The 27,566-nt window shown below is 41.8% G+C and overlaps 1 protein-coding gene across 1 annotated transcript; it reads left to right on the forward strand.

The window, feature by feature from the left end:
- Window positions 1–22,888: 22,888 nt before the first annotated feature.
- On the forward strand, window positions 22,889–26,102 carry LOC122684998 (lysine-rich arabinogalactan protein 19-like). Its single transcript, XM_043889622.1, has 2 exons — window positions 22,889–23,125; window positions 25,427–26,102. Exons 1-2 carry the CDS (start codon window positions 22,901–22,903, stop codon window positions 25,556–25,558), a joined length of 357 nt encoding a protein of 118 aa, XP_043745557.1. The 5' UTR covers window positions 22,889–22,900; the 3' UTR covers window positions 25,559–26,102.
- Window positions 26,103–27,566: the final 1,464 nt, after the last annotated feature.

The raw sequence follows: 27,566 nt of genomic DNA on the forward strand, positions 1-27,566 counted from the left end.
GGCTTTGTGACCAATCTTTAAATAGATTTTTGAAGTCACTGATTGAATTACAGTATTCTAGAAAAAGCATTAATGATTATTGCATTATTTCAGTCCCTTTCTTACTTTTTCTCACACCTTATTAGAATTGAAGCTAAGTAAATCAGTCCTGGGTGTTCATTGGAAAGACTGATGCTGAAGCTGAAACTTCAATACTTTGGCCACCTCATGCGAAGAGCTGACTCATTGGAAAAGACCCTGATGCTGGGAGGGATTGGGGGCAGGAGGAGAAGGGGATGACAGAGGATGAGATGACTGGATGGCATCACTGACTCGATGGACATGAGTTTGAGTAAACTCCGGGAGTTGGTGATGGACAGGGAGGCCTGGTGTGCTGCGATTCATGGGGTCACAAAGAGTTGGACACAACTAAGTGACTGAACTGAACTGAACTGAAATGCCATTTTATATAAAATTAATAGATGATCATTAAAGAAAGCCAAGCCATTCAGAAAAGTGCAAAGAAAAAAGTATTTAAAACTATATCAATTTCCACCAATTCTAAATTGACTCTCATTACTATTTTTTGAACAGCATTTCATGCATATTCTTATAAAGAGATCAATAGGTAATAGAGTAAAAAGTATTATCATGTTATACCCGGTATTTAAAATGAAAATTATGGAATTAAAAAAAAAGAAACTGAAGTAAAATGAAAATAATGGTTTCTTCAGGAGATACTCAATCCTTAAAATGTCTTCACATATTAATATAAAGAGTTTATTAACAAGTACATTTTACATACTGAATATAGCAGGCTTCCCTGGTGGGTTAGATGGTAAAGAATCTGCCTGTAATGCAGGAGACCCGGGTTAGATCCCTGGGTTGGGAAGATCCCCTGCAGAAGAAAATGGCAACCAACTCCTATATTCTACCCTGAAAAATTCCATGGACAGAGGAGCCTGGTGGGCTACAGTTCTTGGGGTCACAAAACAGTTGGACGTGACTGAGGGACTAAGAATGCATGCACGTTTCTCCATATCCAAGTTTTCATTATGCTTCATCTTTTTTCAGCCTGGCATTCATTCTGCTCAAGGATGCGCTGTTCCATATGTTGTTAACAAAGTTGCTAACCTCAAAGAAATATCTTTATCTGAAGACACTTTGGATAGTATAAGTTACTGGGTCACTTGGGCTTCGCTGGTGTCTCAGTTGGTAAAGAATCTGCCAGCATTGCAGGAGACCTGGGTTCGATCCCTGGGTTGGGAAGATCCCCTGAAGGAGGGCATGGCAACCCACTCCAGTATTCTTGCCTGGAGAATCCCATGGACAGAGGAGCCTGGTGGGCTGCAGTCCATGGGGTCTCAAAAGCTCAGACACAGCAAGTGACTAAGCACAGCACAGCAGCATTGGGTTTCCCTCCTAGAACTCTAGAAATATCATTAACTGTCTTTGGGAATTGAACATTGCCTTAGAGATATCCACAGTCAACCCTATTTTCACTCTTTGCATACCATTCACTTATCACAGGCTCCAATTTTTTCTGGATTGTTCAAGTATAGCCACTTTTACAAAACATGTCCAATGATTGTCTGAAGTTTTCAAAGGTAAAATGTTCCCTTTCAATTTTTTTTCTCAGTTTTGTGGCATTTTCACCGGTGATACTGTTTTATAATTTTAACTGTTTCACTTTTGCCATACTCTTCTTCAGCCATTATGGATATACTGGAACGTCTTTTCTTTCATATCCATCAATTGACAAACAGTAATTGTTTTTCCATTTCTTTATTATTATTATACTAATGTGACTTTCATCTTTATCATGGTTTAGTTTTCTGTTATAGTTTCTCTATGAGTTGTACTGGCTCAAGTTCTTCTTCATCTGTTACCTTATAATTTCTTCTTTGAATCCTTGTATCTATCCTATGACATCTTTTCAGGAGGTATTACGCTTTTTCAATTTCTTTGAAATCTAGCAGGTTGAATGCTTTTGTAATATAAACATAGCTGTTGCAGCATTTGTAGGTGGACTTGAAGTGTGAGTTTGTAAAAATGTCTGTTTCATTGGAGATGAAGAGCTCTTCTCTTCTATTTCTTTTTCATTGCTCACAGGATTTAAAAAAGGAGAGAGGAATTTTAGACAGGTCTTTGCTCAACCGTCTTTGACCGAAAGGGTTACAAAGAGGTTTAAGCCCGGAATTTTACGCTGTGTCACTGCTGTGAAGACTTCATAGACAGCCACTGAGTTGGAGTGCTTCCTTTCACTAGGAATGAGCAAGTTCTTAGGATGTATTGGTTGCAAGAGCTAAGAACACAGCAAGAGTTTTCCAATTCTTCCAATCACCTTCACCCCAGGAAACTGGAGAATACAATCCCTTGCCCTGATACCTGTGATGGAGACACTGGGTGAGACTTTGCAGGTATGGTTGGTAAAAGCCTTTTCTTCCCCCGCCATAGAAGAGAAATATATGGAGTGTTAGAGTCAGCAGCTTGACTGTGTTTCTGAAAGACTGGGCTGATTTTGGCCACACCTTGAATAAATTTTTACTGTGCAGAGAGTTGAGACATGAATATCACACCTTGGAGGTTCTTGTCCTCTTCAAAGGCAAAAAAGCAACTGAAAGCTTTGTCAGGAGTTTTTTTGTTTGTTTGTTTGATTTGTTTTACCAGAAATAGGAATAAAGTCTACCTGGAAATACTGATTAAATTATAAGTTTCCCAAGTCTAGCTGGAAATAGTCTAACTGGAAATACTAACTAAATTATGTTTCTCAAGTGGTCATGTCTTATTTATCTTTGCATTTTCAGTACCTTGCATACACAGTGTTTGGAAAATAGTAGGTGCATAATATTAACAATAATAACTAATATTCAGATGTATATTGATGATGGGCATTTTGCCAGTCACTTGCTATGAATCATCACATTCAATTCTCACATATAAAGAGCCACTTATTACCCTTCTTGATTAGGGAAGTGAGGCTCAAAAAGGTAAATGCCCTAGCTTATACTGCTATTAAATAGACAGAGCCAAAATTTGAATCCAGGCTAACTGACCAAACATGAACTTAACTAAGTCCACGAACTTAGCCACCAAGAAAGGGATAAAGGAGCCAAAAAAGAAAAAAAGGCATAGCAAGAAGAGTGATTGATATAAGCAAGGTTTTTAAGGTATTGAAGTGTTGTTCTACAAAAAGGAGAAAAACCTTTGAGCAGCCAAAGGGAAACATGATTTTACTGTGGGGAAAAAAAATCACATCTCAATGCACACACGAAATATCTATTACAAATCAAAGTCGGCCTCCTGGTGGTGAGAAGACAATTATGGACACGGGGATGGCAGAAACCAATATGGAGAGACTATAGTTGCCTTTGCAAGGTTCCATGCTGTTCTTAATTTCTGCCTTCCTATCCTCTGTTGTTTTCTTTAACATCTTGGGAACATGGAAACACCACTCCTGTAACCCACATGGACCATGTAACTCTTGAGAACACAGTCATCTTGACTGGCCAAGAGGAGGTAATTACAGAGGCCCTAACTGTATTAAGCAAAAGTTGGTGGGATGCATGTTTGATGGGAGGGAAGAACAAAGGACCTCTCTGTCTTTTCTTCAGTTGGTTTTCTTTATACCTTGAAGTTGGATATGTACGTGCAAGTGTGTGTCTATGTATGAACCTATAAAGCTGTCAAAAATTGAGTCTTGACAAGGAAGATATAAACCATCAATACTCAATGTCCTCCATCTAACCTCCATCTAATATTACTCAGAAGAATAAGCATTCTGTGGGTCTAGACAGTGTGATTCCAGCAAAGGGAAAAACAGTTTAGTGAGTCAAAGACATGTCCTCTGGGTCTGGCTTTTCCTCTCTGTAACTGAGTGACATGATTTTGCTTGGCTTCAACTCCCTACAATCTGAGGACAATTCTGCCCACCCCACCCACATTTACTTCACTGGTTCCAAAACCTATATAAAAATTTAAAAATTGCAGATACTCATCACAAGCCAGGGGGTTAGAATATGCAGTAAGCAGTTTAAGAGTCTTGAGTTCCACATGTCTTCTGTCTCCTGGTGTGAGCTTGGCCCTGCCCAGGCCTAACTCACTGTGGCTTTCCACTCCATTTTTAATACAGATCCTTCGATTCTTGGGAGGCATCTTGACACTTGAAGACAGCTATCACCTGTGTATTCTTTAAGAAAGCTCTCCTTTTATTTTTTCAGTTGTTCAGATCATTTTCAAGAATTGAATTCTTTATTTGTCTCATTTCTGAGTTTCTTCTTGCTCATAAACATCATTACAACTACCATGACAACAAGTTGCCACAGCCTTTCTTTTTGCTTTCAACAAGAAACTGTCTTTTGACCAAAATATCAAGAACACAAACCTACCCCAGTATCATTTTCAAACATCTGTGTATGTTTTGAACATTTTCTTCAACAATGAATGCCCAAGAGGCATATTGATCAAGTGATTTTTCAATATAAGATACAGCACCACTACTAATTATTACTGTGTCTTAGAGATAGTGCTAAAGCTATCTGAGTTCTTGGTTTATGTTTAAAATTCTTTGCTCTCTTTTATCATATCTCCTTTCCTCTCTCATAGACTATCAACAACTGTACATAACTCTTTATTCATTCCCAAATGCAGCCAGCTCTGAGATGAAAGAATAAAAGACATGCTAGTCCCCTAAATAAGTAAGCACTTTAGCTGTAAAGAAAAAAGGTATAGAAAGCATAAGAAAGTCAAGAGGAAGTTTTGAAAATAAGTATTCCAAAAGATATTGAAGGAAAAATCCACAAAACCTTTGATCTATCATGTCTGTCTCTAGACATAAACATTATAGAAATACTTATACAAGTGTACAAATAAATATATTTGTAGAAATTTATTTGTACAAATAAATATAAAAAAATATCTATATAAAAGCAAGACTATTCATTGCAGCTTTTTCTTAGTGACAATTAGAAGTAACAAATACCATCCATTGGGGAATAATTTTAAAAATTAGGATATGCCTAAGAAAAGACTTAGGCATTGAACTGTATTAATTAGATCTCCATATATGACAATGAAAGAAGTCCACAAGCAGGGTAATTTTTTAAAGCAAGTTGCAGGCATTAAGTAGAAACATAATTTTATTTTTCATCCTTCATGTTTTGTACCCAGGAAGGTGACTGTGGTCTTCAATTATTCAAGAGGATGAAGATGTTTTATGTATGTAAAAGATTCTTAAAATTCATTGTAGGTTTAGTGATTTGAGGATTTATTCAACTGTCTAAGTACATGCATAGACTCTGAAAGTTGATCTTGAAAATACTAATGGTGATTTTTGTAGGGAAGTGGGAAATTGGAAAAGGGAGGTGAGGAGACATTTCAATCTGAAAATTCTAGCCATCAAATGCATATAACTGATAAATAAATGATTAAAACAATCTCTGAAAAGAGCTACACTATCTCCTCCATAGATGACCCAGGCACTCACTGTATTTTGGCTCTTTTTCCTTCCCTGACTTGTGAAAACACGCATTATAAGACAAGTACAGAGATGATCTTATTTGCAAAACATAAATAAAGACACAAATGTACCGAACAAAGGTATGGATGACTGGAGAAGTAGCAGGTGGGAGGAACTGAGAGACTGGGATTAACACATATACACTATTGATACTTTGTTTAAAATAGATAATTAATGAGAACCTACTTTATAGCACAGAGAATTCTGCTCAATGCTCTGTGGTAACCTGACTGGGAAGGAAGTCCAAAAAGGAGGGGATATGTGCATATGTACGGCTGATTCATTTGGTTGTCAGTAGAAACTAGTTTATTGTAAAGCAACTATACTCCAATAAACCTTAATTTTTAAAAAGACAAATACAGAGAATAATGTAGGATTGGACTGCAATTTTACTTCTAAAATTCAGTTTATGCATTTGACAAATTATGGATGGAATAATGTATCTGAATTCTTTGTAGTTGCTTTCCATATGGTGGATGGAGCTGTGCAGGACATGTGAGGTGGCTGTATTTATGGCAGCAGTGACTTAGACCCCAGCTCTGTTTGGTCCCAGAAGAGGTGCTGTTATCCATATCAGTTAGAGTCTATCAACATGGCTTAACAACCCGGTGTTAAACCATTTCCATAAAGAGCAGCTGTTTCTTTCAATCTATCTCTCCCTTGTCCCTAAATACATGTACATACTCACGTTGGTCCTTGTGGTTTGATATCATGTAAGATGGACAAAGATGTTTTATAAATATAAAAGATATTTTCAAAGGTGGTTTTAAGGCTTACTATTTTAAACATGATTTAAACTGTAGAGGCTTAGGGTTTTCAATGGCTTAATGCAATAAAACCCACCTGTTATTTTTGGCTGCTTTATTTAGACCATCTGCTCCACAAAGAATGAAAAGCTCAACAGTGGATGGAGAATTGTCTACTCTTCATGTGTCAATAATTTATTTATTCTCTCCAACCAAGCCTTCAGGTCATTGCAAAAGTGTTTATCTATTCATTTTCCAGCACAAGGGAGGCAAATATTTGGTGTCTGGCTTTGTTAAAAATCATCACAGGGGATTGTATTTTTGTTAATTCATGGTTTCCTATTTTCCCTATCTTTAAATAGCCTGCTGGGTGCATGTATTTTAAGGACCTTGATTCTCTTTTCCTTCTGTGTCAAGTAAAGTAGCTGCAGAAGAGGTGTTCTTGTTGATGATGAATAAATAACACGTTTAGGTAGCATTCACAGTTCAGGTAGCGACGTGAGCATCACACAGACTTCTCTGAAATTATGGAATCTCAAATAGAGATGAGAATTACAAAGGTCAGGCACTTTGGTCACCAACTGTGTGCACTTGAATGAAATGGTCTTGCAGTCTTTGTCCTCATCTTTTTGCAGCATTGAATACTGGAGATCACCTCACTTTAACTTTTCTACTTTACTTGATGCTGTTATTTATTCTTTCTTGAGTTTAGTTTCACATCTTTCACCACCTCTAATCATAATCACGATCATAGCAATAATCACAGTTTGTATCTATTGAGTGCTTCAGCTGTTGTTTAGTCGCTAAGTGGTGTCAGACTCTTTGCAACCCCATAGACTGCACCCTGTCAGGCTGCCCTGTCCACGGGATTTCCCAGGCAAGAATACTGGAGTGGTTTGCCATTTCCTTCTCAGGGGTTCTAAGTTCTCAATACTATGCTAGGCACACCTCATATCTACTCCTAATCTTTATTCATCTCCTCCTTTTTCTCATCTTAGGCTTAAACTTAACTCATGGGTCTTTTCTTCTACTTATTTATTCATTTCTTCAATGAGAACATTTCACATAAGGTTCAAAATACCACCTCTATGTGGATGGGGTGTAGCTACATTTCCAGCCTGTCTCAGTCTCTGCAAGAAGCTATACATATAACAAAATATCATAAACTAGGTGGCTTATAGACAACAGAAATTTATTTCTCACAGTTCTGGGTGCTGGAAAGGCCAAGGTTATGATGCAGACAGATTCAGTTCCTGGTCAGAGCCAGCTTCCTTGATGATGGCCATCTTCTCATTGTAACCTCACATGACAAAAGGGATGAGGAAGGTCACTTTTAGGCTTCTTACAAAGGTTCTAATTCCATTCATGAAGATTTTGTTCTCATTACCTACTCATCTCTCAAAGGCCTCACCTCAAAGCACCATCACATTGGAGATTCGGATTTCAACATATACGTTGTGGGTCAGGGGGACACAAACATTCAGACCATAATACAGACAGAAATTGCTTGTGAAACTGACTTCCAATTTCTAGCCGCCTAAGTGGAATGAGTATCTGCTATTTCTTGAGTGTCTACCAAATGCTAGGCACTTGTTAGATATTTTACATATTATCTTTGATCTTTACATAAACAAAGTACATCTCACTTTAGATTCGGGAAAAATCTGGATACAAATAATTTAATAATTTTCCTGCAATCACACTGTTGCTAAGAAACAAGCTGGGATGTGAATGTAACTCTAAAACCCAAGACTCTTACAGCGTTTCATAGGATAAATCTCACGTGTAATACTTTCTCCATAAAACTGACTAAGCATTTGAAACTATCACCCCTGTACTGACAGATCTCCCTTTCTGCGTTTCTATTTATCCCCAGCCAACCTCCTGCAGGGACTTTCATCTAAGTCCTCAGCAACCTCAACCTTAGATCATCCCAGTTACCTCCCTCCCTACTCTTCATTTTTCTAACCCATCCTGAACAAAACTATCCAGTTTATTTTCCTATGGCATTGTTCTCCTCTTGTCATTTCTTGGCTAAAGAATCTGTAACATCACACATGATCTATACATCAAGGTCAATTATAGATTCAGAGTTTTTCTTCAAGTCCTCTAATCTACCTGTCCAAACTGATCATTATTTTATTAATTCTTCATTCACAACAATCATCTTGCTGGGTTCTTCACTTACTCTGCTCTTTGCCATTCATTTTCCACTTCCTCATATCTCTTTCCTTCTCTTCTTGACCAATGCAATCTTACCCTGGTTCAAAATTCCAAACCAAGTTCTTTTCTTCCAAGAAAGCCATCTGCTGTCTACAGCCCACTAGCATCTCCTTCTCTGAATTCCTAGAGTATTTGCAGAGTACTCCATGCCCTTATCTACTGTCTTTTTTTTTTTTTTTTTGCTTTTCATCATTTCAGCGTCCAAACATTAGACAGTAAACTTTTGAGGACAGAGGTCCTTGTATTACTTCTTGGATTTGATGTGAACTTGACACAGACTCTGTGCTCAGTAACCATTTTTAGATAGTTGGCTGCTATAAATTATGTACTTAGAAGTGACAATCACCCTGCCACACAGAGATTATAGCCTCCCCGAATACCTTTGCCATAATCTGTTTGTCCTACAAGTATTTGGAATTCCCCAACTCATATATGCCTAACAAGAAACATCAGACAATATTTATCTAGCTCCTTAAGTATATTTTATATCCAATAGTCTCTCATGCAAAAAGATAATCATACTTACACGCTGTTATCCTTCAGAACCCATCTATGGTAACTTTGAAACTGTAATGCCTATTACTTAAAGAGACAGGGTAACATAAGGTAAACAGTAGTACAGTAAGTCCCCTACATAGGAACAAGTTCTATTCCGAGAGCACATTCACAAGTCTAATCTGTTCATAAATCCAACACAGTTAGCCTAGGTACCCAACTAACACAACATATAATGCTGGGCTGTAATAGCTTTATAATACTTTTCAAAAAAATACATAAAAAACAAACACAAAAATAAAGGAAACATTTTAAACCTCATAGTACAGGACCTTGAAAAGTATAGTAGTACAGTGCAAGAGCTGGCATACAGGAGCTGGCGCTGAGTGAAAAGGAAAGAAGAATTACTGACTGAAGGAAGGAGCCAAAGCTGGAGATGACAGACCTGAAGGATCGTCCACAGTAGGAGATGAAGGGCAAGGTGCAATTTCACTCATGCTTTACGTGATTGGACATGCAAACTCAGGTTCACATCTTTGAAAGTCTGCAACTGGAAGGTTCATATGTAGGGGACTTACTGTATGTCAGCATGTTTCTTATCATCTAAGTCATGATTCTCTCTTCTTTCCAAAAGCCATGCTTACAAAGTATTAGGTGAAGAATTTTAAAAGTCGTCTCCATCCCTGAAATGTAATCTCTTCTGAAACAGGCGGGAAAGATTCTGAAGGGCAAAAAGGAAAGTATGATGTACTTTAAATTCTTTGAAGGTCAGAACCAACACTTGAACTAATTCCAAGTTAGTGATTCCTGCAGAAATATTTGCTGTCTTGTTGCAGATGGACAATGTGACAATAATAGGGTAAGTGGCTAGGAATTTATACCTCAGATAATCTGATGGCTCTTGAGATGCAAGCCAGGCAACTGAACTCACTGTATTATGAGAACAAAGGACAGGGTTTCTAATGAGATTTAGCTTCTCAGCAAGAGCACACACTGTGTATAGGAAGCACTGTTTTAACTTTCCGATATTTTAAAATACATTGGTTTCATTAGTGCAGGACCATTTAAAGGTTGATAGGATTCCAATAGAAAAATCAATGACCAGTATAGGATAACACTAAGGTCACTTTAAAAAGGGCATGAAATGGGCAGCTAATTCCCAGAGATTTGCTATGTGATTCCCAACACAGCATCTAATAGAAGGATGATTAAGTAGAATTAAAAACTATCAGCCATACTTCTGCTTTGTTAGTACATTAAAATTGACTCTATACTGTTGGTATGCCAAAGACATAACCTAAATGCCATGATAATGCAGAAACATAGTAACATAAACAAAACAGAACATGTTACCGTTATTGGTGTTTTATCTTATTGAATCCAATTCTGACCAATTCTGTGGGATGAGTATTTGTATCCTAATGGCTGAGTATACTGAACCTCAGAAAGATTAAATAACTTGCTCAAGGTCAATGTTAGTAAGAGGTCGAGTTAGGATTCAAATAAGTCTGAAAGCTAATTCACTTCCCTCACTCCCCTATTTGGGGGTTTTGAGAAATCCTGGAAAGAAATCTGTTCCACATGATTTAGGGCAAGCTCTGCCACACTCATTTGTCTCGGTAAACCTTTTCTCACAAAAGGCTTTCTGAAACCTAAGACACTGATGTTCAATAACACAGGCTTCAGGAATGCTGCACTAGGAAAATAAGTAGTTCAGCAGAGATAGATCTTGCTCAACTGACAAAAACTACCAAGGTTGTTGAGTACAAGTCAGTGTAGCCAAAGGGCATACCTTGATGGGTTCAAAAGTGACAAAGCCCACTGAACTTCCAAAATTAGAAACACACAGAGCTGCCCGGCCAAAATGACACCCTAAAGAAACGGTCAATCAAGTCAACACATCACCTGTTGGTCTCGTTCAGGATTCTGCTCAGATCTAGCAAGCAGAATCATGGATGATGCTTTGCTTCTTCAAGGTTACTCTAGATCTAAAGTAGATTCTCCCGTGAACTTTTCAACACTGTTTGCAAAAGGAGGCGGTGGTACTGCCCCTCTCCACTAGCTGAAAACCGCTAATCTTTCCTGGATAATCCAGATGACCTAGCTGGAAGCTTCTTATTCTATTGAAACCTGTGACTCTTAGGAGACCAAGAGATTTCCATTTGTTACATGCATTTAGATGTCTTCACAATGAAATAGGTATTTTTACCTGAGCTTAGAAATAAGTTATTACATTTTGTTGTTGTCCAGTCATGTCTGACTCTTTGAGACTGCATGCACTGCAGCATACCAGGCTTCCCTGTCTTTCAGTATCTCCCAGAGTTTGCTCAAACTCATGCCCAATGAGTCGGTGATGCCATCCAACCATCTCATCCTCTCTTGTCCCCTTCTCCTCCTGCCCTAATTCTTTCCCAGCATCAGGGTCTTTTCCAATGAGTCAGCTCTTCATATCAGGTGGCCAAAGTATTGAAGTTTCAACTTCAATGTGAGTCCTTCCAATCAATATGCAGGGTTTATTTCCTTTAGGATTGATTGGTTCGACCTCCTTGCAGTCCAAGGGACTCTCAAGAGTCTTATCCAGCACCACAATTCGAAAGCATCAGTTCTTTGGCACTCAGCCTTCTTTATGGTCCATCTCTCACATCCATACATGACTACTGGAAAAACCATAGCTTTGACTAGATGCACCTTTGTTGGCAGTGATGTCTCTGCTTTTATTTCACTGTCTAGGTTTGTCATAGATTTTCTTCCAAGGATAAATATATAAATCAATGTAAAATATGGCTAAATCATTTTCGTCTTGGGAAATCGTCAGAGAACCTTTTTGCCTAAACTCTTGACCTGCATTTATAATACAGATGCTATCTTCTTCTAACCATGACACTAAAAGCCTCAATTCAAAAACTTTCATGACCCAGGAAAAGAGACCGAAGTTTTCTTTCTCAACTGGATCTACTTTATCATGTTATTGACATGAAGACTCTCAGAGAGCATAATGTACACAACAAGCAATCAATTCAGGGGGCTGGCTAATTCCCAGATATTCTTGGGCTCAACCATGAAAACCTGGAGGCACCAACTTAGCTACAGATTGTGAATTCTCCCTGGAGTTCAGTCCCTCAGGAAGCCTGGCACCTGGCCTGCAGGCAGCAAGTCCGTCTACCTGATTCCTTCCAGCTGACTGCAATGCTCTATCACACTCCAGGTGGCGCTAGTGGTAAAGAACACTTCTGCCAAGGCAGGAGACATAAGAGACAGGAATCCAATCCCCGGGTCAGTAAGATCCCTTGCATGAGGGCGAGGCAACCTACTGCAGTATTCTTGCCTGGAGAATCCCATGGACGGAAGAGCCTGGCGGGCTGTGGTTCATAGGTTAGCACAGAGTTGGGCGTGACTGAAGCGACAGCGCGCACAAGAAGCTCACAACCGCATATTGCTGGTTTGGGAATTGGAGAATGCTTGGAAAACATTTAAGATTATTGAGGGGTTGTTTGTAAAGTGGACGTGGCAGAAAGTGTCAATGCACAATTTACGGGGAGGTATTTCTGTCTCCTATACCAGATCATTTAGAGGAAATACTTTGCTTCAGGTTATACTTTCCATAGATCTAGTCTACAAGAGTGTCACGTTTTTAATAAAGGCCATGCAATAAATAGTAACAGAGTATCTTAAATGACTCTTTCATACTGTTCATTCTGCGTGTGTGTATATATTTGTGTATGATTTGTTTTAATTGTGCAGCAGAAACTAACACAACTATACCCCAATTGTTGTTTGTTGTCGAATCACTCGATCGTGTCCGACTCTATTGTGACTCCATAAACTGTAGCTGCCAGGCTCTTCTGTCCATAGGATTTCCCAGGTAAGAGTACTGGAGTGGGTTGCCATTTCTTTCTCCAAGGGAATCTTCTGGACCCTGGGATTGAACCCACATATCCTGCATTGCAGGTAACTTCTTTTTCACTGAGCCACCAGGGAAGCCCTATACCCTAATAAATAGATTTTTTTAAAGAAAAATTTCTAAGATAATTCTTGTCCTTTAGCCTGTCTCCTCATTTTTGTAATAAGAAATAATCTTTTGAAATGTATGTACACTTGAGGATTTTCTTCTATAAGGAGAGTGCATATTTTACATATATATCATTTAGAGGAAGAACTTAAATTTATTCCATACTGTTACTTCCTTTTTGAAATATTAATATGTTTGCTGTGTTTAATTAAAATAGCTCTTTGAGGTTCAAAAATATCTTTTTGCAAGTTTCTGAGAAGGAGTTTAGAAAAAAGGGATGTAGTTTCTTGGGTGGAGAAAGGAGGTTTCTTCAAGGAGGAGACTCGTGGAACAAGGGTAGAGAATCATTAAGCAATTCTGCCAAGGTTAGCATTAGCTTCAGTTACTGGCTACATGTTTTAGAGTAAACAGTGCTCAAGTTAAACTTCCCTTTGATGGTTAAATGGTGGCATCAAATTATCCCCTCGCTGGGTTTATTTGGTAGAGATAACCAGAGAGGAGGCTGTGTGAGCATCTAGTTCATTCCTTTTCCCTCTTTCTCATACCCTTTATTTCTACTTTGAGTCTCAGCCTTGAAAATGGAGTCCTCTGAAATCAGCTTCATCAGTAGCTTCAATGAAGCCTTTAAACTTCACCTTTCTGCTCCCAAGTCTTTCATTTTTTTTTTTTTTTCGCTCATTAACTCAAGCTTTTGGATAGGGAAATTCATCCTAGTCTATTCCGTTGGGACTATTGTCTGGTCCTTTACCATTCAATTATTGATTGAGACTACATGTAACACAAACCACTTTATGGTGGGGTCAGATGTTCTCAGGCTGCTAGAGGTCACTCTCTGACCCTGTGCAGGACTTGGTTAAGACTTGCGGGGCCATTTCTCTTTCCAGGATCCAGTTCCCTGAAGTCAGACTAGCCAGGACACCTCCCTATTTATCTAGGTGTCCCACACCAAGGAGTGATAAATCAGGTGTTCCTTCTAAAGTTACTTTTGGTTCCCTAGTAAAGTCTAGGATCACAGTGTTCAGAGTGGGTCAAAGTATAGAGAGGCTGCCTGCTGAACAGGTTGACAGATGTGATAAGACAATTAGTTGCTGGAGAAGAAGAGTGGATATTGGCTATGTTTCTGTCTTCTTTGGTAATTCCTAAAAAATATGTGTATCTCAAGAGCTTAGTATCTGGGCAGGTCATATTTCAGGAATGAAAGTGAAAGTGAAAGTTGCTCAGTTTGTGTGTCCAACTCTTTGCCACCCCATGGACTGTTTAGTCCATGGAATTCTCCAGGCCAGAATACTGGAGTGGGTAGCCTTTCCTTTCTCCAGGGGATGTTCCCATCCCAGGGATCCAACCCAGATCTCCCACATCACAGGTGGATTCTTTTCCAGCTGAGCCACAAGGGAAGCCCAAGAATACTGGAGTGGGTAGCCTATCCCTTCTCCAGGGGATCTTCCCAACCCAGGAATCGAACCAGGGTCTCCTGCATTGCAGGCAGATTCTTTATCAACTGAGCTATGAGGGAAGCCCATTTCAGGAATAACTGATGGATAATGATCAACCTATTTTGTATTCTTAATCACTGGCTTAATGTGCATTCTTTTATTGCTCAGTTTTTCTGGTATTCTCATCTCTCCTCTGAGTCAGGTATCTGGGCTTATTTTTGCAGAGATCACAGGTCCATGAAGTGATAGCCATGCCCTTCACCCTCAACTCCTTTCTTTTTGGCTCCCTGTGTCAAGTTAAGAAATCTTCACTGCCCTCTATGGAGTTCTAGTTTCCAAGACATCACTCAGTGGTGCTCTGAGGTAACAGAGAGGTCCTTCTATCATCCTAGTGGTTCTTGGGCTCTGTGGGTCACCACCAGCTTATCTGCTTGTAGGGTGATCTCTACCAGTAAATACCATCATGCCGTAGTCTTCATAGAGTTAATTAACATTCTACCCTGATCGCTGTCAGATATTTTCTCAGTTTGAAAGTATCACAGTGTTATTGGAGTGGTAAATGATAGACCTGGGGTCCAATAATTATGGATATGAGTTCAAGCCAAGAGCCTGAATATAGAATATAGGACCTTTGCTCCTCTGGACCATGTTGTTCTTAGAAAAGTCAATGTTATACATCCATTTTAAGACTGTATTATCATTGTACTTTCTTAGTTTTTCATCACTCATCAAATGTTACTTTGTCTATGTGGATCACAGAAAAAAATGGCATCTTATGAAAAGATTACCAAAGGAGAAAAGCACAAATTCTTTGTATATATAGATCACAGAAAGATTGACATTTTGTTCAAGGAATGCCATAGAAAACTCAAACATGGGGCAACTTTTCATCACACACATATAGAAAAATAGGGCTTGATCGATAAGGCTATGTAGTTATTGACCTGTGAACACTTGGCTAAAGAGAATGCTTCTCTGACAAATCAAGAAAAAGAGCTGAACACCTCAAGTAAGAAGTCTAACAAGTAACCCCGCGGAGCCCCATCTGTATGTGTGAGTCGCTCAGGGGTCAGCGAGGGACAGGGGCGTACTGACCATATGACTGCCTGCCGTTCCCCTGATGCCTGTCTGCCTGCTCCTGCTCTCACTTGATCAGTCTTCTGAGAGAGTCAGTCCTCAGCTCCAAGAACCTGCCTTAATTTCCAAACAGCTGAGAAGCTGTGCTACCATCAGGAGTGGTGAAGCTTGAGCCCTATTGGCCACAACCTGAGTCCATTAACAGCTGGGAGCTTGCCCACCAACCCCCTGTGTTCTCTTTCTCTCTCAGAGTAGATGACAGAGGCTTTTTCCCTTGGTAACCAGAGTCTTTCTCCTCCCCCAATTCTCCACCAAAACCTATCCTGACAATCCAGGTCAGGATTGACTTGAACATTGATGGAGATCATGAGAAAATGTTTTCTCTTTAGATTCTACTCACCATGTAACTGATGGGATATTTTAATGCACAGGAACTTTCAATATGTTAAATGGCCATATGTTCATATTAGCTATTTTCCCTTGGAGTTATTAGTGCTTGAATTCTCTGTATATATGCATTTGTCTGGTGGGAGAGGAATTGGCCTTAAAGATTGTTGATGAACTCATGCTTTTGGTTGATGGTAACAGGTGTGACTTGAAAGTGAAAAGTATTAGTCACTCAGTCATGTCCGGCTCTTTGTGATCCCGTGGACTGTAGCCCACTGGGTTCTTCTGTCCATGGAATTCTCCAGGCAGGAATACTGGAGTGGGTAGCCAGTCCCTTCTTCAGGGGATCTTCTTGACCCAGGGATCGAACCTGGGTCTCCTGCTTTGGAGGAGGATTCTTTACCATCTGACCCACCGGGGAAACCCAACAGGTGTGACTTAGGAGCACATATTGGCTAAGTTCTGAGTTGACCTTGAGTGGAACGAAACACAAACCAGGAATCAGTCCTTGCAAATTTCCTAGAAGCAATAAGTACTGAATCAGATTTTAGAAAAGGACAATTGATTCTTTTGTTTAAAGGTAAAATTCCATAGACAGAGGAGCCTGGCGGGCTACAGTCCATGGGGTCACAAGGAGTCAAACAAGACTGAGCACATACACAATACACATAGCCTGCTACAACATGCAGGAGATCAAGTCAAACACCATTAAGTAGAAATTGACTGGAAATAGATAAACAAGCCTTTCAATTTTAGTCTTAAAAATACTTTCAAATACTTTTAAATTATTAGTTCTATTAGCATAGAACTGAATGAGCTACTGGTAGAAATGTATATGTTGCAAATTGGAATACAAAAAAGATCTGAAATTGGCAATGTCTTCTTTTTGATAAAATATCGGCTTTATGTTTTTGGAAGAGGAAGAAGAAGGCAATATCTTATTTAATGCAAATAATTAATTTGAAATGTAGCTAGCATTTGTTATGGAAGACACATTTGCAATGAGAAACAAAATAACATAATGTGCTAATTCAGAACAAGTAAAAGCAGATTTCTATCAAATCATCTTGTAATTTAATGAAAAAAATCCATATAGGAGAAAAATGGACAGGTCTTGAGATAGTATAAAATTCTTATTTCAAATAATAATAATATGCTGTGTAAATTATAAAAAGTAGATCCAGTCTACCAGAAACACCCTAAGAATTATACAGAAGAAGCAACACTGAATAATTGATGTGTAATGCAGTTTGTTTTTAAATCAAATACCAAGGCTGGCCTCATGCTACAGTGCAAAACCCTCACCTCCTCCTTAAATTTCCCTATCAAGTGTGATCTACAATTTGTTACGGAAAATGTTCCAGTGACCATTCACTGCATTCAGAATAAAATTCAAAGGCCTTATAATGCTCTTCAAAAGTCTCTGCAAAGTAAGCCTTAGGTAAGTGTTCAGCTTAATGCCCCATAAAAACTGGGAAGACTCAATGCTTCAATTAGAGGAACTGGCTTCACATTCAAGAAGCTGAATTGTGTACCCACATCCAGGCCTTGATTTGGTGAATTTGGGATTTGGGTTGCTTAGCCAGCTTCATCCTTGCTTTTCAATGCCTGTCTCTCAAAAGTTTCTCCCTTGTTCTCGGCCAAATTCAAACTCCCTTTGGTTTAAAGAACCTTTGCAGAATTTAGAGAAAAATGTCCTTTTTTCTTTTATTCTTCTAGAAGATTATTAACTACTCTGTTTGACAACTGATATATCCAATGGAACTCCATGTGCTATGGACTTTACCTTCTAAGGTAGAAAACACATAGTAAGCATTCACTAATTATCTGTTGCCTGTCTAACTCAATACTACTCAAGTCATGCTTTCCTCCTCAAAACTGACTTAGTCAGATCCCAATCTTCTTCAATCTAATCATAAAAATAGTTCCCCAAACAGGTCACTATACCTCTAGCCCAACTCTTTCCACACTGTTTTCATAAAGATCTCTTGAAAACAGAAACTGAAAAATGCCATGCTATTTTATTTATTTACTTATTTATTTTTTGGTCACATCTCGAGACATGTAGGATCTTCGTTCCCCAACCAGGGATCAAACTTCACTCCCTGCAATGGAAGCACAGAGTCTTAACCACTGGACCACCAGGGAAGTCCCATGCTAATTTAAAAACTGCAGTCCTCTCTTTCTCCCTCTCACTCTCTCAGAGGTTGAATTCCACAGGCTTTATATGACATACAAAGCCCTGGGATTTGTCCCTCCTCCTTCCCCAGTTTATTGTCTGAAACTTTCTTTCATGTGCTTTATATCCCAGCAACACTGGAGCTTTACATCTTATGCAAGTGATAGCTTCCAGAAGATCTACTGTAATTTAAAACTTGCATTAATACAAGTGTCCTCATGTGAATGAATATCAACTAAGAAGAACATTTTGGAGCAGTTATTTGAGTATATTTTAACCATAATATTTTTCCTTTCCTATTCTTTGGCCCAAAATGCCTTTATTATTATTTTACAGCATATTGTGTCTTAAATTTACAGAAGAACACATGGTAGTGGATTTTTGGAGTTCTTTGTGACTTTTTATTGCATTTAAATCTTGCTTCAAAGTTACGGATTTCCAGGCATTGTTTCAGGTCTGAATTTTAACCTTAGCTCTAGCAGTCCTATTTAATGAGGATTTCCGTTATATTATTATAGGGTAGGAGGAGATGATTTAAATTACAATCAACGAATGCTAAAATTACAAGATGAAAGTCACCCAGAAGCATTCACAGAAATTTGAATGCAAGTAAACAGCAGTGGTCACACATAGAAGAGGAGACATTTCTTTTCGCTAGCAAAAGTGGCTGCATGGCAGGAACAGAAACTGGTCTCTTCAAATGTTGGTCATTTCATCATATTTTTCCTGAATGTCATTCAAAACTGCACCCTAAAGTTACATTATCTGAGTATTCCAAACTTGTATGGGATCCAGTTAAAAAGGCATATCCCAAGACACTATCATTCTTTACAAGCTTGATTATATCACCTTCTTTCTTTAACTCTCTGCAACTGCCTCTAAATCACTGATTTCATTTTCCTTTCCTGAAATCAAGTGTCAGTCCATGAACTTGCTCTTTGTTCTTTATTTCTACTCTTCCTTTAAAGTAGTTCATATAAATCTTCTCAATTACACACCATAATTTCTCATTCATTCCCACTGTATGCAGCATGTTTATATTCTTTAACGATGTCATGTATGAAACTCTTGTGTTTTATAAAATCTAAGACATTGTCTCTTAGATACGTAAGGATATATGAGAATCATCAGGGGGGATAAAATGTGCAAACCAGCAATTATCTGATACAATAGGTTTCAGGTAGGGTTTGGAAATTTTCATCTTCACAAACATGGCAGGAGATTCTCTGTGCTGGTCTCTGTGCTGGTCTCTGTGATGTGCAAACCTTCTTCACTGCTTTGCAGTACTTTTGTTATTGAATCCAAGTTCGTGTGTCTGACACACAGTGTCCAAATAAACCAAAATGTTGGAGTTTGGAGCAGAGATTGTTTTATTGCAAGTGACAAGCAGGGAGAACTGGGTGGCTCATACTCAAGCCCAAACTCCTTGATGGTTTTAGGGGAAGAGTTCTTATAGGCAAAATTTGGAAGTAGGGCTGTAGGGTGTGTGACTTTCCACTGCTTGGTTGGTGGGAAGGTAACAGGGCAGTGTTCTAGGAGTCTCAGTCATCAGTCTTCTGGTTCCAACCAGTCTTGGGTCTAGTGCTTGTGTTCAGCCTGAAGTTACCATCCTCCACCTGGGTTCCTGTAGAAGAGTTCAGAGATGCGTATCAGATTGCTATGTGTATCCCTTGAGGAGGAACAAGGAGCCTGCTCCCCATCCTGCACTATTGTTCCTTTTTGTTGCTGTTGTTAGTTACACTATTGTTTCTTGGCTGCCTTTCCTCTATTTCTGCATTTCCTCACTCCTCTAATTAGTAACTATTTGAATATGCCCTTTGGACTCAGGGAAGGTCTAAGAGAAGGAACTATGCATTGTGCATGCTCAATTGCCCAGTTGTGTCTGACTCTTTGAGACCCTATTGACTGTAGCCCCCTCAAGGCTCCTCTGTCCTTGGGTTTTCCCAGGCGAGAGAACTGGAGTGGGTTGCCATTTCTTCTCCAGGGGATCTTTCTGATCCAGGGATCAAACCTGTGTCTCCTGCATTGGCAGGTGGGTTCTTTACTGCTGAGACATCAGGGAAGCCCTTAGAAGACTGAAAACTTCCTACAAACAAGAAATGGGCCCTTGGGAAGGGTTTTGTACCTGGGAAGGCCCTATGGGGTCCTGCTTGGTTTCACTTTTTAGCAGTTTCACCTGCTTCTTTATTCTTGGAATACTCTACATAAAACTTCCTCCCTGTTTGAGTGATGTTCATTATCTTTAGATTTTTTGCACATTTATTCTCCTTCCTGTCTGAAGTTGAAAATGTCTTTCAAAATATTAATTTTGTTCCTTTGCCTGAGGATTATATCCATATTATTATTTGATGACTAACCACTGATATTTGGAAAGTGACTTGATGAATATTTTTTCTTATATTTTGCTTAACACTCTATTCTATAAAGAAATTGATCATATCCCAATCTAATTTGCCTGATTTCAAAGAGAACTTGGGGGACTTCCCTGGTGGTCTAGGAGCTAAGACAGCACTCCCAATGCAGGGGACCCGAGTCCAATCCCTAGTCAAGGAACTAGATCCCACATGCCTCAACTATCAGTTCACATGCCAACACTAAAGATCCCACATGCTGCAAGTAAGACCTTGAAGAAGGAATTCATAGGGCCTGAACTCCATCTCAGGCCTGTCCATGCTGGCCGTGCTCGACTGCCTCTCCAGTGGACTCTGAACTCTCTGCTTAGTGCCTGTGAGGACGACAATGGAAGGATAAGACCCCCTCCAGAGAGAGGAATCTTGAAGATCACATCCAGGCTACTCATTGCCTAAGAGGAAGCATACCGTAATCACACCTGTCTCCGGACAGGTCATAAACTTTTTTCGTATCTGTCAGGATGTAATCACAGGCTTATCGATTATTAACTGGTTGGAATGTAACTGCGGGCTTATTGACTATTGACTGTTTAAGACACGTACACATGGGGTAGGTGGTGGGTTTAGACACGTACACATGGGGTAGGTGGTGGGTTTAGACACGTACACATGGGGTAGGTGTTAGGAAAAACGCCGTGGGAGGAAAAAAGCCGCCTCTAAGGACCGGTGGTAAAGGCCTTTTATTAAGCGTCGCTCTCGGGCAGAACTCCCGGGGGCTGGTGAGTGAGGAGACAAAGGGAGTCTGCAAGGTACGAGGGGTGGGGAGGGGTTTTATAGTCCGGGCAGGCATCCAGGCCAGGTCTTTTCATATAAGGAAGAAAGCGCGGGCTACAGCGGTGGTCAGTGTCCGAGGGCTTTATGTTGGTACCTGATTGGGCCAGGCTGCAGGGGGCCAGCCCGTGGAAGTTTAGCCAGCCTCCGGAATTTGCCTTGCAGCACTTTCCCGGGGGCATGCCCCGACCTTTCAGTAGGTGGTGGGTCTGGACACGTACACATGGGGTATAAAAGATTTTCACAAATGCTGGACGGGGTCCTTGGCTAAGAGGAGACTCTGCCTTGGGCCCGCCGGCGTAATAAACTGCACTCCACTATGTGCATTGTCCTTCTGAGTGAGTCTGTTTCCCGGAAAGCATGGCTATAACATTTGGTGCATTGGCCGGGAAACTCCTCACTTTGAGGAGACAGGTCTCATTTGAGGCCACCCCGAGGCTTTGTAGCTTGAATCTCCTAGAGGGGGGAAGGCGCCTCGCCCCTCTGGAAGGATTCTGCTTCTCAACGCCCGGACCTTTCACGTCAGCAGGTAGTGGACGGCAGCAGGGGAACTGAGCGCTCAGGTGAGGAGGAGCCCACCCGGCAGGGTGGAAGAGGGGGCCTGATCACCCCCCTGGGAGGGACTAGAAGGAGCGGGGACCCACAGGAGCCTGGAATAGGCAGGTGGCGATTGCTTGGTACACAGGTCGACGAGCGTGCTAGGGTTTAGGAAGGAAATTTGTGAAGGACATTTAGGAGGTGCGTCCACGCCGTCTCGGGGAAAATTATTACCAAGCGATCGCCAGGGGATTTTTAGGATAGGAAACTGGTCCTTGTATGCTCGTATTCTGCCCTCCCCTAGGAGGTGTCCCGTCTGCTGTGAAATTCTTGACCCCCTCGGAATTGTTAGGCTAGAAGGAGGGGGAAACAGAAGTGAGTATGAATTGGCTTTTCCGGAGATGGCCTGGGACATGAGATATTTAACCCATCTGTGTTTTCATCCGCACCTGATCAAGCCCACCAAGGCAGAATGGACTTTAAGGGAGAAACAGTCTCAGACCATGTGATGTTCTGGTTCAGCTATGCTGACTGGCAGGTGAAGACATGCTGATCCCCCTTCTCCCTCTGGGATATGGCAGGTAAGGCTCTTCTCGCCCTAATTAGGAAGGAGGCAGAATGGCAATTTAAGTGTCACTGAGTGGAAATATCAGAAGTACATAGGGTACTGAGAACTTCGTAGACAGAACGAAAAGAAAAAGTAGAAGAAGGTCTGAGAAGGTAAGCAAGATGGGGGAAAGTGAATCTAAGGCAACTGTATTGGAGTGCATGATTAAAAATTTAAAGAAGGGATTAGGAGGAGACAATGGGGTGAAGATGAAGCCTAACTGCCTCTACATACTCTGTGAGGTCGAATGGACCCCTATGGGAGCAGGATGGCCACCAGAGAACACCGTGAACTTAAAAATAGTGGAAGCAATCTATACAATAGTCACAGGAGAGCCAGGACACCTGGATCAATATCCATCTATTGACTCATGGCTAGGGTTAGCTTGAGACCCTCCTACTTGGACAAGTTTCTGTATCCAGAAGGGAAAGGGAAAAATATTAATGGCACAAAAATTGACTGATGATAAAAAAAGAAATTCTACAGGATTTGGACGGGGATGACCTGACCCCTCCCCCATGCTGGATAATGACACGCCTGCCTCCCAGTGCTTCACCAGGACCGGAGGCCGCCTTAATGCCCGATCCAGGGCCAGGTGAAGTTTCTGCAACAGCCGCTACTCCTCCGCCAGCTTCCCTGGAGTTCGTAGAGCTGCCATTTGGGCAGGCTCCGATCCCGGTGACAGAAGCCTCTGGCCAACACTTCCAGGATCCGGCTCCAACCGAACCGCCCAAGCTATACCCGCCTCTCCCGGTGAGTACTGACATGAGGGGGAGGGAGATGTTGGAATTAAGCAGAGACCGCGCTCTGCCAGAGAGCCAGAGGGAATAAAAGAGAACAGACAAGAGACTTACAGTGCTAGCTGCTGCTCTGGAAAAGTCTATCTCGGGCCCTCCGGAAAACCTCATCTGCCCCAGGGACAGGATAGTCCTTCAGCCGGTCCCAAGGGAGGCCCTGGGCCTGTTACAGCCAAACCAGTGTGCCCGGTGCCGAGCTTTTGGCCACTGGAAGAATGAATGCCCTAAGACAAGGAAGAAAGAGAAAGCTCCCGCAGTTGTGGGGCTTGCTGACCTGGAAATTAACTAGGGCTGCCAGGGCTCAGAGATATCAGGTCCCTGAGAGCCCATGGTAACCGTAAAAGTGGGGGACCAAAACACTGACTTCATGGTGGATACAAGAGAACTGTCGGTAGTAACAAAACCTGTGGCACCTCTGTCCACAAAGACTACCGCTGTAACTGGGGTATCGGGAGAAGAGATGACTAAATCGTTTTGCCAGCCCAGAAAATGTCAGATGGGGGGGCGGGGCACCAAGTGATTCATGAATTCCTCTACATTCCTGAGTGCCCAGTACCCCTGTTGGGAAGAGACTTGCTCTCCAAACTAGGAGCACAAGTGACTTTCTCCCCTGAGGAGAGGCCCACCTTCTGGACGGACTCTATGACTTATTTGCCCTCTCTCAATACCAACCCAAGATGAGTGGAGGTTGCATGAGCCTCTGAAGGCAGAACCGGGTGGGCCAGAAGAGCATGAGGGAGTTAACTCAATTATTCCCTGAGGTCTGGGTGGAAGACAACCCCCCCTCCCCCCAGGCTGGCTAAACATCATGCCCCAGTGATAATGGAACTCAAACCAGGTACCATCCCGGTTAGAGGGCGCCGGTACCCACTATGGATGGAGCCTAAACCGGCATATTGCCCCACATCAATAGATTAAAACAAGCAGGCATTCTAGTAGAGTGCCAGTCGGCTTGGAATACGCCAATCCTGCCAGTCAAAAGGAAAGGAGGACAGGACTATAGGCCTGTACAAGATCTCAGGCTAGTCAACCAGGCTACTGTGACTTTACACCCCACTGTTCCAAACCCCTATACCTTGCTTAGCCTCCTCCCGCCGAGGACTAAAGTTTACACTTGCCTAGATCTCAAGGATGCCTTCTTCTGCATATACCTCGCCCCAGCATCACAGCCCATCATTGCCTTTGAATGGGAAGATCCAGTCGGGAGCACCAGATAACAAAGGCTAACTCCACAGCCATCTTTGGGGAAGCCTTGGCTTCTGATCTGGACTCATTCCATCCAGAAGAGTATGGATGTCAGCTCCTACAATACGGGGATGAACTGCTGCTGGCTGCCTGAGACCAAGGAAAAATGCTGGAAAGGGACAAATGCACTGCTCCAGCTGTTGATGGAAGCAGGTTACCGGGTGTTGAAAAAGAAGGCACAATCTACAAAGAGGAGGTAAGGTATCTGGGGTTTGTTTTAGAGAAGGACTCAAGGTTCCAGCCCCTAATTGGGTCCTATATACTGATGGCACCAGCCTGATAAAACAGGGACAACAGCTCTCGGGTATTCCAGAGCAGAAGGGGCCATCAAGACTGAAAAGAGAGGGTGGGAATTGCCAAGTGACAAATTATTGGTACCGGAGGAGCTGGCACACACTCTGGTAAGCCAGACACAGCAAGCGACCCACCTAGGCCATGCTGCCTGCTCACAGGTTAATGCTGCCTCTTGGATATTCAGACAAAAACCTCTGGGTATTCAACTGAAAGGCACACTGCCCCTTGAACACCTGGGAGTGGACTTCACTGAAATGAAACCTCACCGACACTACCGTTACCTGCTAGTCATGGCCCAGAGTTCTGAGATGGTGGAATGAACCAACCGGACACTTAAAGAGACTCTCCAAGTGGATCAGAGAGACTGACTGCTCCTGAGTGGACTTGCTTCCGATGGCTCTGCTCAGACTCAGGATGACCCCACAGTCCCAAGGCTATTCTCCATACGAAATTGTGTATGGGAGGCCTCCTCCCATAATAAAACAGGTATCAACAAATTTGCCTCAGGTAAGGGGGGATAGGATTTCACAGCAGATGGAACTGGGTAAGGTAATAAATCGGGTAACTAAGTTTGTACAAGAAAGGGTGCCTTTCCCCCTTGGGGAACAGATTCATGAGTTTACACTTGGTGACCAAGTATGGGTCAAAGATTGGGAACATGATTTGCTAGCCCTTTGGTGAAAGGGCCCTTATGTTATTCTAACTACCCCTACTGCAGTTAAAGTTGCAGGCATTGCCCCTTGGATCCATCACACCAGAGCGAAGAAGGCATACAACACTGACCCGGAAGACGCTGAGTGGACCACCCAGAAGGACCCCACCGACCCACGGGGAACCAAGATCATTCTGAAGAGGAAGAAGAGAACGAGATCCCGGACGAGCCCTCTACAGGATGGAGCTGGGTAAATGACTCCTGCTGCTCGGCCTCATCAACGCAATTCTGAACCTGACCAGTGTTCCTGCACAGAACAACGTCTTCATCTCATGGGCACATTCTTACGCGAACTTCCACAACTCCTCCAACTGTTGGGTATGTGGGGCCATGCCCCTGTCAGTAATGGATGGACTCCCCTTGTGGGCATCGCCACTCTGTTATGGGGACTTTATACCACTGTGTTCCTTCTTAGAGCAACAGAAAGGAACTTTTCTCTCTCTCACCAACCATAACCTTTCTTTGCTCTCCTGGTGTAAGAAGAAGCCATCAATGGGCCAGGAACATAGGGTTACATTTAACATGAACACCAGCCTTACAGAAGTAACAAAGGCTTAAACCTCATATATGAAAAATAAAAAGGAGAAGGGTTCTTTTACAAAAGGGGGACAGGCCTCCCGGTACCTTGAGCAATACTACCAGGCCTGGGATGAATATTTCTGGATGACTCCTGAGAAAGGACAGTTGATTACCCCTGCTGCTATTTGCTGGGAACAAAAAGAACAGAAAGTTGGATTTGGAGACCACCCCCTAGACCCAAAAGAATTAAAATATATGGGTTATTTGCCCCCTGAACAATGTAAACAAATCTTGGAAGTTACCTATCACCCCAATCAGACTGTTCAGTGGCCCGGTTCCGACTGGAAATATAATCCTGGAATCCACTGGGTAGCCCCCAATGGGACCCAGTGGCTCTGTGGGCTTAACTTATGGCCATGGTTACCAGTTGGCTGGGTGGGGCGTTGCACATTAGGATTTGCTTTCGCCCATGGCAGTATTAAGCCTGGCCTACACCAGCCTCCAGTAAACCTGCCTTATCTGCATGCAAGATGGACACGGTCTGTGTTCCAATGGTATGACTATCTTGCTGCCTTGTTTGTACCCTCTGTAGGAACAACAGATATCATGGTTAAGGTAGAGGCCTTAACTAATTTCACTAAACAGGCCCTCTTAGACAGTACAAAAGCCATTCAAGCTTTGAATGAAGAACAAATTCAGATGAGGAAGGCAGTAATTCAAAATAGGATGGCATTAGACATACTCACAGCAGCCCAAGGAGGGACTTGCACCATAATTAAAGTCGAATGTTGCGTGTACATCCCTGACCTGTCTGGAAATGTATCTACTGCCTTGAAGGATATGCAAAATCAAGTGAAAGCCATGTCTAATGAAAATATTCCCTTTTGGACTTCAGTTCTCTCCTGGGTAAAGGGAGACTGGTGGAAAACCATTGTAACTGTTGTTATAGTAATCTTAATCATACTGCTCTGTGGGCCCTGCTTCCTACAATGTCTTGTGAATTTTGTAACCCAGAGGTTGATAGCATTCTCTCATGTGGGTGACAGGAGGGCTAAGGTACAATATATCTCAATGAGTGATGCTCGTTATGGAAACTAAGAGCATCAAGAGGAGGGAATGAAGAAGGAATTCATAGGGCCTGGACTCCATCTCAGGCCTGTCCGTGCTGGCTGTGCTCGACTGCCTCTCCAGTGGACTCTGAACTCTCTGCTTAGTGCCTGTGGGAACGATAATGGAAGGATAAGACCCCCTCCAGAGAGAGGAATCTTGAAGATCACATCCAGGCTACTCATTGCCTAAGAGGAAGCATACCGTAATCACACCTGTCTCCGGACAGGTCATAAACTTTTTTCGTATCTGTCAGGATGTAATCACAGGCTTATCGATTATTAACTGGTTGGAATGTAACTGCGGGCTTATTGACTATTGACTGTTTAAGACACGTACACATGGGGTAGGTGGTGGGTTTAGACACGTACACATGGGGTAGGTGATGGGTTTAGACACGTACACATGGGGTAGGTGGTGGGTCTGGACACGTACACATGGGGTATAAAAGATTTTCACAAATGCTGGACGGGGTCCTTGGCTAAGAGGAGACTCTGCCTTGGGCCCGCCGGTGTAATAA

Source organism: Cervus elaphus, chromosome 27 (assembly GCF_910594005.1).
Source record: "Cervus elaphus chromosome 27, mCerEla1.1, whole genome shotgun sequence".
Lineage (NCBI taxonomy): Eukaryota > Metazoa > Chordata > Mammalia > Artiodactyla > Cervidae > Cervus > Cervus elaphus.